Source organism: Schistocerca cancellata, chromosome 4, assembly GCF_023864275.1.
Source record: "Schistocerca cancellata isolate TAMUIC-IGC-003103 chromosome 4, iqSchCanc2.1, whole genome shotgun sequence".
In the NCBI taxonomy this organism is placed as follows: Eukaryota; Metazoa; Arthropoda; class Insecta; order Orthoptera; family Acrididae; genus Schistocerca; species Schistocerca cancellata.
The window spans coordinates 156,522,340-156,534,910 of record NC_064629.1 but is presented as its reverse complement, the minus strand read 5'-3'; the positions used below and the strand labels follow the sequence as shown (position 1 = coordinate 156,534,910).

At 35.8% G+C, this 12,571-nt stretch overlaps 1 protein-coding gene across 1 annotated transcript; it reads left to right on the top strand.

Moving 5' to 3' along the window:
• The first annotated feature begins 3,454 nt into the window (after positions 1-3,454).
• LOC126183966 (uncharacterized) lies at positions 3,455-3,995 on the top strand. The gene is made up of 2 exons (XM_049926317.1): positions 3,455-3,576; positions 3,668-3,995. The coding sequence occupies exons 1-2, from the start codon at positions 3,455-3,457 to the stop codon at positions 3,993-3,995; spliced, it is 450 nt and encodes a 149-aa protein (XP_049782274.1).
• Positions 3,996-12,571: the final 8,576 nt, after the last annotated feature.

Here is a 12,571-nt window from a genome sequence, read left to right as displayed (position 1 = left end):
GAAAAACGCAAATATGGGAAACATGCAAATATGGGAAACATGCAAATATGGGAAAAACACAAAAATGGGAAAAACGCAAATATAGGAAAAACGCAAATATGGGAAAAATGCAAATATGGGAGAAGATAAACTTGTGGAACAACTTGACAAGAGGAAAGAATCGGTTGGTGGGACATAGTGTGAATAGTCAAAGGTCTACGAAATATGAGAACCGCAAATATGGGAAAAACGCAAATATAGGAAAAACACAAATATGGGAAAAACGCAAATATGGGAAAAACGCAAATATGGGAAAAACGCAAATATGGGAAAGACGCAAATATGGGAAAGACGCAAATATGGGAAAATCGCAAATATGGGAAAATCGCATATATGGGAAAATCGCAAATATGGGAAAAATGCAAATATAGGAGAAGATAAACTTGTGGTACAACTTGACAAGAGGAAAGAATTGGTTGGCAGGACATAGTCTGAATAGTCAAAGGTTCACGAAATATATGAGAAACGCAAATATGGGAAAAACGCAAATAAGGGAAAAAAGCAAATATGGGGAAAACGCAAATATGGGAAAAAAGCACATATGGGAAAAACGGACATATGGGAAAAACGCAAATATGGGAGAAACGCAATTATGGGAGAAACGCAATTATGGGAAAAACGCAAATATGGGAAAAAGGCTAATATGGGAAAAAGGCAAATATGGGAAAAACGCAAATATGGGAAAATGGCAAATATGGGAAAAACGCAAACAAGGGAAAAAGGCAAATATGGGAAAAACGAAAATATTGGAAAAACGAAAATATTGGAAAAACGAAAATATTGGAAAAACGAAAATATGGGAAATACTCAAATATGGCAAAAACGCATATATGGCAAAACAGAAATATGGCAATAACGCAAATATGGCAAAAAAGCAAATATGGGAAAAAAGCAAATATGGGAAAAAAGCAAATATGGGAAAACGCAAATGTGGGAAAAACGCAAATATGGGAAAAACGCAAATATTGGAAAAACGAAAATATGGGAAAAACTCAAATATGGCGAAAACGCATATATGGCAAAAACGCAAATATGGCAAAAACAGAAATATGGCAATAACGCAAATATGGCAAAAACGCAAATATGGCAAAAACGCAAATATGGCAAAAAAGCAAGTATGGGAAAACGCAAATGTGGGAAAAACGCAAATATGGGAAAAACGCAAATATAGTTAAAACGCAAATATAGGAAAAACCTAAATATGGGAAAAACCAAAATATGGGAAATACCAAATTATGGCTAATTGCAAATATGGCAAAAACGCAAATATGGCAATAAATCAAATATGGCAAAAACGCAAATATGGCAAGAAAGCAAATATGGCAAAAAAGCAAATATGGCAAGAAAGCAAATATGGCAAAAAAGCAAATATGGAAAAAACTCAAATATGGCTAAATGCAAATATGGCTAAATGCAAATATGGCAAAATCGCTAATATGGGAAAAACGCAAATATGGCAAAAACGCTAATATGCCAAAAACGCAAATATGGCAAAAACGCAAATATGGCAAAAACGCAAATATAGTTAAAACGCAAATATAGGAAAAACCTAAATATGGGAAAAACCAAAATATGGGAAAAACCAAATTATGGCTAATTGCAAATATGGCAAAAACGCAAATATGGCAATAAATCAAATATGGCAAAAACGCAAATATGGCAAAAACGCAACTATGGCAAAAACGCAACTATGGCAAAAACGCAACTATGGGAAAATCGCAAATATGGGAAAATCGCAAATATGGGAAAATCGCAAATATGGGAAAAAACGCAAATATGGGAAAAACGGAAATATGGTAAAAACACAAATATGTGAAAAACGCAATATGGAAAAAACGCAAATATGGGAAATACGCAAATATGGGAAAAATGCAAATATGTGAGAAGATAAACTTGTGGTACAACTTAACAAGAGGAAAGAATCGGTTGGTAGGACATAGTCTGAATAGTCAAAGGTTCACGAAATATATGAGAAACGCAAATATGGGAAAAACGATAATATGGGAAAAACGCAAATATGGGAAAAACGCAAATATGGGAAAAACGCAAATATGGGAAAAACGCAAATATGGGAAAAACGCAAATATGGGAAAAACGCAAATATGTGAAAAACGCAAATATGTGAAAAACGCAAATATGTGAAAAACGCAAATATGTGAAAAACGCAAATATGGGAAAAACGCAAATATGGGAAAAACGCAAATATGGGAAAAACGCAAATATGGGAAAAACGCAAATATGGGAAAAACGCATATATGGCAAAAACGCAAATATGGCAAAATTGCAAATATAGCAAAAACGTAAATATGGCAAAACGCAAATATGGGAAAAATGCAAAAATGGGAAAAACGCAAATATGGCAAAAACGCAACTACGGAAAACGCAACTATGGGAAAAACGCAGCTATGGGAAAAACGCAACTATGGGAAAAACGCAACTATGGGAAAAACGCAACTATGGGAAAAACGCAACTATGGGAAAAACGCAACTATGGAAAAAACGCAAATATGGCAAAAACGCAAATATGTAAAAAACACAAATATGGGAAAAACGCAAATATGGGATAAACGCAAATATGGGATTAACGCAAAAATGGGAAATACGCAAATATGGGAAAAACGCAAATATTTGAAAAACGCAAGTATGGAAAAAACGCAAATATGGGAAATACGCAAATATGGGAAAAATGCAAATATGTGAGAAGATAAACTTGTGGTACAACTTAACAAGAGGAAAGAATCGGTTGGTAGGACATAGTCTGAATAGTCAAAGGTTCACGAAATATATGAGAAACGCAAATATGGGAAAAACGCAAATAAGGGAAAAAAGCAAATATGGGAAAATCGCAAATATGGGAAAATCGCATATATGGGAAAATCGCAAATATGGGAAAAATGCAAACATAGGAGACAATAAACTTGTGGTACAACTTGAGAAGAGGAAAGAATTGGTTGGCAGGACATAGTCTGAATAGTCAAAGGTTCACGAAATATATGAGAAACGCAAATATGGGAAAAACGCAAATAAGGGAAAAAAGCAAATATGGGGAAAACGCCAATATGGGAAAAACGCACATATGGGAAAAACGCACATATGGGAAAAACGCACATATTGGAAAAACGCACATATTGGAAAAACGCACATATGGGAGAAACGCACATATGGGAAGAACGAAAATATGGGAAGAATGCAAATATGGGAAGAACGCCAATATGGGAAGAACGCAAATATGGGAAGAACGCAAATATGAGAAGAACGCAAATATGGGAAGAACACAAATATGGGAAGAAAGCAAATATGGGTAGAACGCAAATATGGGAAGAACGCAAATATGGGAAGAACGCAAATATGGGAAAAACGCAACAATGGAAAAACGCAAATATGAGATAAACGCTAATATGGGAAAATCGTAAATATGGGAAAAACGCAAATATGGGAAAAACGCAAATATGGGAAAAACGCAAATATAGGAAAAACGCAAATATGGGAAAAACGCAAGTGTGGCAAAGACGGAAATTTGGCAAAGACGCAAATGAGGCAAAGACGCAAATGAGGCAAAGACGCAAATGTGGCAAAGACGCAAATGTGGCAAAGACGCAAATGTGGCAAAGACGCAAATGTGGCAAAGACGCAAATATGGGAAAGACGCAAATATGGGAAAGACGCAAATATGGGAAAAGAGCAAATATGGGAAAAACGGAAATATGGGAAAAACGCAAATATGGGGAAAATGCAAATATGGGGAAAACGCAAATATGGGGAAAACGCAAATATGGGGAAAACGCAAATATGGGGAAAACGCAAATATGGGGAAAACGCAAATATGGGGAAAACGCAAAAATGGGGAAAACGCAAAAATGGGGAAAACGCAAAAATGGGGAAAACGCAAATATGGGGAAAACGCATATATGGGAAAAACGCAAATATGGGAAAAATGCAAATATGGAAGAAGATAAACCTTTGGTACAACTTGACAAGAGGAAAGAATTGGTTGGCAGGACATAGTCTGAATAGTCAAAGGTTCACGAAATATATGAGAAACGCAAATATGGGGAAAACGCAAATATGGGAAAAAAGCACATATGGGAAAAACGGACATATGGGAAAAACGCAAATATGGGAAAAACGGAAATATGGGAGAAATGCAAGTATGGGAGAAACGCAATTATGGGAAAAACGCAAATATGGGAAAAAGGCAAATATGGGAAAAAGGCAAATATGGGAAAAACGCAAATATGGGAAAAAGGCAAATATGGGAAAAACGCAAACAAGGGAAAAAGGCAAATATGGGAAAAACGAAAATATTGGAAAAACGAAAATATGGGAAATACTCAAATATGGCAAAAACGCTTATATGGGAATACAGAAATATGGCAATAACGCAAATATGGCAAAAACGCAAATATGGCAAAAAAGCAAATATGGGAAAAAAGCAAATATGGGAAAACGCAAATGTGGGAAAAACGCAAATATGGGAAAAACGCAAATATGGGAAAAACGCAAATATGGGAAAAACGCAAATATGGGAAAAACGCAAATATGGGAAAAACGCAAATATGGGAAAAACGCAAATATGGGAAAAACGCAAATATAGTTAAAACGCAAATATAAGAAAAACCTAAATATGGGAAAAACCAAAATATGGCTAAATGCAAATATGGCAAAAACGCAAATATGGCAATAAATCAAATATGGCAAAAACGCAAATATGGCAAGAAAGCAAATATGGCAAAAAAGCAAATATGGCAAGAAAGCAAATATGGCAAAAAAGCAAATATGGAAAAAACTCAAATATGGCTAAATGCAAATATGGCAAAATCGCTAATATGGCAAAAACGCAAATATGGCAAAAACGCAAATATGGCAAAAACGCAAATATGGCAAAAACGCAAATATGGCAAAAACGCAACTATGGCAAAAACGCAACTATGGGAAAATCGCAAATATGGGAAAATCGCAAATATGGGAAAATCGCAAATATGGGAAAAAACGCAAATATGGGAAAAAACGCAAATATGGGAAAAACGGAAATATGGTAAAAACGCAAATATGTGAAAAACGCAAATATGGAAAAAACGCAAATATGGGAAAAATGCAAATATGTGAGAAGAAAAACTTCTGGTACAACTTAGCAAAAGAGGAAAGAATCGGTTGGTAGGACATAGTCTGAATAGTCAAAGGTTCACGAAATATATGAGAAACGCAAATATGGGAAAAACGATAATATGGGAAAAACGCAAATATGGGAAAAACGCAAATATGGGAAAAACGCAAATATGGGAAAAACGCAAATATGGGAAAAACGCAAATATGGGAAAAACGCAAATATGGGAAAAACGCAAATATGGGAAAAACGCAAATATGGGAAAAACGCAAATATGTGAAAAACGCAAATATGTGAAAAACGCAAATATGTGAAAAACGCAAATATGTGAAAAACGCAAATATGTGAAAAACGCAAATATGTGAAAAACGCAAATATGTGAAAAACGCAAATATGGGAAAAACGCAAATATGGGAAAAACGCAAATATGGGAAAAACGCAAATATGGGAAAAACGCATATATGGCAAAACCGCAAATATGGCAAAATTGCAAATATAGCAAAAACGTAAATATGGCAAAACGCAAATATGGCAAAAACGCAAAAATGGGAAAAACGCAAATATGGCAAAAACGCAAATATGGCAAAAACGCAACTACGGCAAAAACGCAACTATGGGAAAAACGCAACTATGGGAAAAACGCAACTATGGGAAAAACGCAACTATGGGAAAAACGCAAGTATGGGAAAAACGCAAGTATGGCAAAAACGCAAATATGTAAAAAACGCAAATATGGGAAAAACACAAATATGGGAAAAACGCAAATATGGGATTAACGCAAATATGGGAAATACGCAAATATGGGAAAAACGCAAATATGGGAAAACGCAAATATGGGAAAAACGCAATTATGGGAAAAACGCAAAAATGGGAAAAACGCAAATATGGGAAAAACGCAAATATGGGAAAAATGCAAATATGGGAGAAGATAAACTTGTGGTACACCTTGACAAGTTGAAAGAATCGGTTGGTAGGACATAGTCTGAATAGTCAAAGGTTCACGAAATATATGAGAAACGCAAATATGGGAAAAACGCAATTATGGGAAAAACGCAAATATGGGAATGACGCAAATATGGAAAGACGCAAATACTGCAAAGACGAAAATATGTGCAAATACTCAAATATGGCAAAGACGCAAATATGGGAAAGACGCAAATATGGGAAAGACGCTAATATGGGAGAGAAGCAAATATGGGAAAGACGCAAATATGAGAAGAACGCAATTATGAGAAAAACGCAAATATGGGAAAAACGTAAATTCGGGAAAAACGTAAATTCGGGAAAAACGCAAATATGGGACTGACGCAAATATGGCAAGACGCAAATATGGGAAAGACGCAAATATGGGAAAGACGCAAATATGGCAAAAACGCAAATATCGCAAAAACGGAAATATGGCAAAAACGCAAATATGGCAAAAACGGAAATATGGCAAAAATGGAAATATGGCAAAAACGAAAATATAGCAAAGATGCGAATATTGCAGAAACGCAAATATGGCAGAACCGCAAATATGGGAGAAACGCAAATATGGCAGAAACGCAAATATGGGAGAAACGCAAATATGGCAAACACGCAAATATGGCAAATCGCAAATATGACAAATCGTAAATATGGGAAAAACGCAAATATGGCAAAAACGCAAATATGGCAAAAACGCAAATATCGCAAAAACGGAAATATGGCAAAAACGGAAATATGGCAAAAACGGAAATATGGCAAAAACGAAAATATGGCAAAAACGGAAATATGGCAAAAACGGAAATATGGCAAAAATGAAAATATGGCAAAAATGAAAATATGGCAAAAACGAAAATATAGCAAAGATGCGAATATGGCAGAAACGCAAATATGGCAGAAACGCAAATATGGCAGAATCGCAAATATGGCAGAAACGAAAATATGGCAGAAACCAAAATATGGCAGAAACGCAAATATGGGAGAAACGCAAATATGGCATAAACGCAAATATGGCAAAAACGCAAATATGGCAAAAACGCAAATATGGCAAATCGCAAATATGATAAATCGCAAATATGACAAATCGTAAATATGGGAGAAACACCTATATGGGATAAAATATGGCAAAACCGCAAATATTGGAAAAACGCATGTATGGGAAAAACGTAAATATGGGAAAAATGCAAATATGTTTAAAATAGCTCTGAGCACTATGGTACTCAACTGCTGTGGTCATAAGTCCCCTAGAACTTAGAAATACTTAAACCTAACTAACCTAAGAACAGCACACAACACCCAGCCATCACGAGGCAGAGAGAATCCCTGACCCCACCGGGAATCAAACCCAGGAACCCGGGCATGGGAAGCGAGAACGCTACCGCACGACCACGAGATGCGGGCTGCAAATATAACAAAAACGCAAATATGGCAAAAACGCAAATATCGCAAAAACGCAAATTTCCCAAAAACGCAATTATGGCAACTATGGAAATATGGCAAAAATGTAAATATGGCAGAAACGCAAATATGGCAAAAATGGAAATATGGCAAAAATCCAAATATGGCAAAAACGCAAAAATGGCAAAAACGCAAATATGGGAAAAACGCAAATATGGCAAAAACGCAAATATGGGAAAAACGCAAATATTTGGAAACCGCAAGTATGGAAAAAACGCAAATATGGGAAATACGCAAATATAAGAAAAATGCAAATATGTGAGAAGATAAACTTGTGGTACAACTTAACAAGAGGAAGGAATCGGTTGGTAGGACATAGTCTGAATAGTCAAAGGTTCACGAAATATATGAGAAACGCAAATATGGGAAAAACGATAATATGGGAAAAACGATAATATGGGAAAAACGCAAATATGCGAAAAACGCAAATATGCGAAAAACGCAAATATGCGAAAAACGCAAATATGCGAAAAACGCAAATATGCGAAAAACGCAAATATGGGTAAAACGCAAATATGGGAAAATCGCAAATATGGGAAAAACGCAAATACGGGAAAAACGCAAATATGGGAAAAACGCAAATATGGGAAAAACGCAAATATGGGAAACATGCAAATATGGGAAAAACGCAAAAATTTGAAAAACGCAAATATAGGAAAAACGCAAATATGGGAAAAATGCAAATATGGGAGAAGATAAACTTGTGGAACAACTTGACAAGAGGAAAGAATCGGTTGGTGGGACGTAGTGTGAATAGTCAAAGGTTCACGAAATATGAGAACCGCAAATATGGGAAAAACGCAAATATGGGAAAAACACAAATATGGGAAAAACGCAAATATGGCAAAAACGCAAATACGGGAAAAACGCAAATACGGGAAAAACGCAAATACGGGAAAAACGCAAATATGGGAAAAACGCAAATATGCTAAAAACGCATATATGGGAATAACGCAAATATGCCAAAACGCACATATTGGAAAAACGCAAATATTGGAAAAACGCAAATATGGGAAGAACTCAAATATGGGAAGAAAACAAATATGGGAAGAACGCAAATATGGGAAGAACGCAAATATGGGAAGAACGCAAATATGGGAAGAACGCAAATATGGGAAGAACGCAAATATGGGAAGAACGCAAATATGGGAAGAACGCAAATATGGGAAGAACGCAAACATGGGAAGAACGCAAATATGGGAAGAACGCAAATATGGGAATGACACAAATATGGAAAGACGCAAATATGGCAAAGACGAAAATATGGCAAATACTCAAATATATCAAAGACGCAAATATGGGAAAGACGCAAATATGGGAAAGACGCAAACATGGGAAAGACGCAAACATGGCAAAGACGCAACTTTGGGAAAAACGCAAATTTGGGAAAAACGCAAATATGGGATAAACTCAAATTTGGTAAAAATGCAAATATGGGAAAAACGCAAATATGGGAAAAACGCAAATATGGGAAAAACGCAATTATGGGAAAAATGCAAATATGGGAGGAGATAAACTTGTGGTACAACTTGACAAGAGGAAAGAATTGCTTGGTAGGACAGTCAGACTAGTCAAAGGCTCAAGAAACATATGAGAAACGCAAATATGGGAAAAACGCAAATATGGGAAAAACACAAATATGGGAAAAACGCAAATATGGGAAAAAAGCAAATATGGGAAAAACTGCAAATATGGCAAAAACGCAAATATGGCAAAAACGCAAATATGGCAAAAACGGAAATATGGCAAAAACGGAAATATGGCAAAAACGGAAATATGGCAAAAACGGAAATATGGCAAAAACGGAAATATGGCAAAAACGGAAATATGGCAAAAACGAAAATATGGCAAAAACGGAAATATGGCAAAAATGAAAATATGGCAAAAATGAAAATATGGCAAAAACGAAAATATAGCAAAGATGCGAATATGGCAGAAATGCAAATATGGCAGAAACGCAAATATGGCAGAAACGCAAATATGGCATAAACGCAAATATGGCATAAACGCAAATATGGCAAAAACGCAAATATGGCAAAAACGCAAATATGGCAAAACCGCAAATACTGGAAAAACGCATGTATGGGAAAAACGTAATTATGGGAAAAATGCAAATATATTTCAAACGGCTCTGTGTACTATGGGACCCAACTGCTGTGGTCATAAGTCCCCTAGAACTTAGAAATACTTAAACCTAAATAACCTAAGGACAGCACACAACACCCAGCCATCACGAGGCAGAGAAAATCCCTGACACCGCAGGGAATCGAACCCGGGAACCCGGGCATGGAAAGCGAGAACGCTACCGCACGACGACGAAATGCGGGCTGCAAATATAACAAAAACGCAAATATGGCAAAAACGCAAATATGGCAAAAACGCAAAATTGGCAAAAACGCAATTATGGCAACAATGGAAATATGACAAGAATGAAAATATGACAAGAATGAAAATATGGCAAAAACGCAAATATGGCAAAAATTGAAATATGGCGAAAACGCAACTATGGCAAAAATGCAAATATGGGAAAATCGCAAATATGGGAAAATCGCAAATATGGCAAAATCGCAAATATGGGAAAATCGCAAAAATGGGACAATCGCAAATATGGGAAAAACGCAAATATGGGAAAAACGCAAATATGGGAAAAACGCAAATATTTGAAAAACACAAGTATGGAAAAAACGCAAATATGGGAAATACGCAAATATGGGAAAAATGCAAATATGTGAGAAGATAAACTTGTGGTACAACTTAACAAGAGGAAAGAATCGGTTGGTAGGACATAGTCTGAATAGTCAAAGGTTCACGAAATATATGAGAAACGCAAATATGGGAAAAACGATAATATGGGAAAAACGCAAATATGGAAAAACGCAAATATGGGAAAACGCAAATATGGGAAAACGCAAATATGGGAAAAACGCAAATATGGGAAAAACGCAAATATGGCAAAGACGCAAAAATGGCAAAGACGCAAAAATGGCAAAGACGCAAAAATGGCAAATACGCAAATAGGGCAAAGACGCAAATATGGCAAAGACGCAAATATCGGAAGACACTAATATGGAAAGACGCAAATATGGGAAAGACGCAAATATGGGAAAGACGCAAATATGGGAAAGACGCAAATATGGGAAAGACGCAAATTTGGGAAAGACGCAAATATGGGAAAGACGCAAATATGGGAAAGACGCAAATATGGGAAAGACGCAAATATGGGAAAAACGCAAATATAGGATATACTCAAATTTGGGAAAAATCAAATATGGGAAAAACGTAAATATGGGAAAAACGCAAATATGGGAAAAATGCAAATATGGGGGAAGATAAACTTGTGGTACAACTTGACAATAGGAAAGAATCAGTTGGTAGGACATAGTCTGAATAGCCTAAGGTTCAAGACATATATGAGAATCGCAAATATGGGAAAAATGCAAATATGGGAAAAATGCAAATATGGGAAAAATGCAAATATGGGAAAAACGCAAATATGGGAAAAACACAAATATGGGAAAAAAGCAAATATGGGAAAAACGCAAATATGGGAAAAACGCAAATATGGGAAAAACGCAAATATGGGAAAAACGCAAGTATGGGAAAAACGCAAATATGGGAAAAACGCAAATATAGGAAAAACGCAAATATGGTAAAAACGCAAATATGGCAAAAAGGCAAATATGGCAAAAACGCAAATATGGCAAAAACGCAAATATGGCAAAAACGCAAATATGGCAAAAACGATAATATGGCAAAAACGCAAATATATCAAACACGCAAATATGGCAAAAACGCAAATATGGCAAAAATGCAACTATGGCAAAAACGCAACTATGGCAAAAACGCAACTATGGCAAAAACGCAAATAAGGGGAAAACTGCAAACATGGGAAAATCGCAAATATGGGAAAACGCAAATATGGGAAAAACGGAAATATGGGAAAAACGCAAATATGTGAAAAACGCAAATATGGAAAAAAAATGCAAATATGCGAAATACGCAAAGATGGGAAAAACGCAAATATGGGAAAAATGCAAATATGTGAGAAGATAAACTTTTGGTACAACTTATCAAGACGAAAGAATCAGTTGGTAGGACATAGTCTCAATAGTCAAAGGTTCACGAAATATATGAGAAACGCAAATATGGGAAAAACGCAAATATGGGAAAAACGCAAATATGGGAAAAACGCAAATATGGTAAAAACGCAAATTTGGGAAAAACGCTAATATGGGAAAAACTCAAATATGGGAATAACGCAAATATGGGAAAAACGCAAATATGGGAAAAAAGCAAAAATGGGAAAAAGGCCAATATGGGGAAAATGCAAATATGAGAAGAACGCAAATATGGGAAGGACACAAGTATGGGATGAACGCAAATATGGGAAGAACGCAAATATGGGAAGAACGCAAATATGGGAAGAACGCAAATATGGGAAGAACGCAAATATGGGAAGAACGCAAATATGGGAAGAACGCAAATTTGGGAAGAACGCAAACATGGGAAGAACGCAAATATGGGAAAAACGCAAATATGGGAAAAACGCAAATATGGGAAAAACGCAAATATGCAAAGACTCAAATATGGGAAAGACGCAAATAGGGGAAAGACGCTAATATGGGAAAGACGCTAATATGGGAAAGACGCAAATATGGGAAAGACGCAAATATGGGAAAGACGCAAATTTGGGAAAGACGCAAATATGGGAAAGACGCAAATATGGGAAAGACGCAAATATGGGAAAAACGCAAATATAGGATATACTCAAATTTGGGAAAAATCAAATATGGGAAAAACGTAAATATGGGAAAAACGCAAATATGGGAAAAATGCAAATATGGGGGAAGATAAACTTGTGGTACAACTTGACAATAGGAAACAATCAGTTGGTAGGACATAGTCTGAATAGTCTAAGGTTCAAGATATATATGAGAATCGCAAATATGGGAAAAATGCAAATATGGGAAAAATGCAAATATGGGAAAAATGCAAATATGGGAAAAA

Bases quoted from the DNA above. Each gene is read 5' to 3' on its own strand.
- LOC126183966 (XM_049926317.1), top strand. From the start codon at position 3,455: ATGGGAAAAACGCAAATATGGGAAAAACGCAAATATGGGAAAAACGCA. The intron at 3,577-3,667 runs GCAAAGACGCAA...AATGTGGCAAAG, and splicing joins TTGGCAAAGACGCAAATGAG to ACGCAAATATGGGAAAGACG.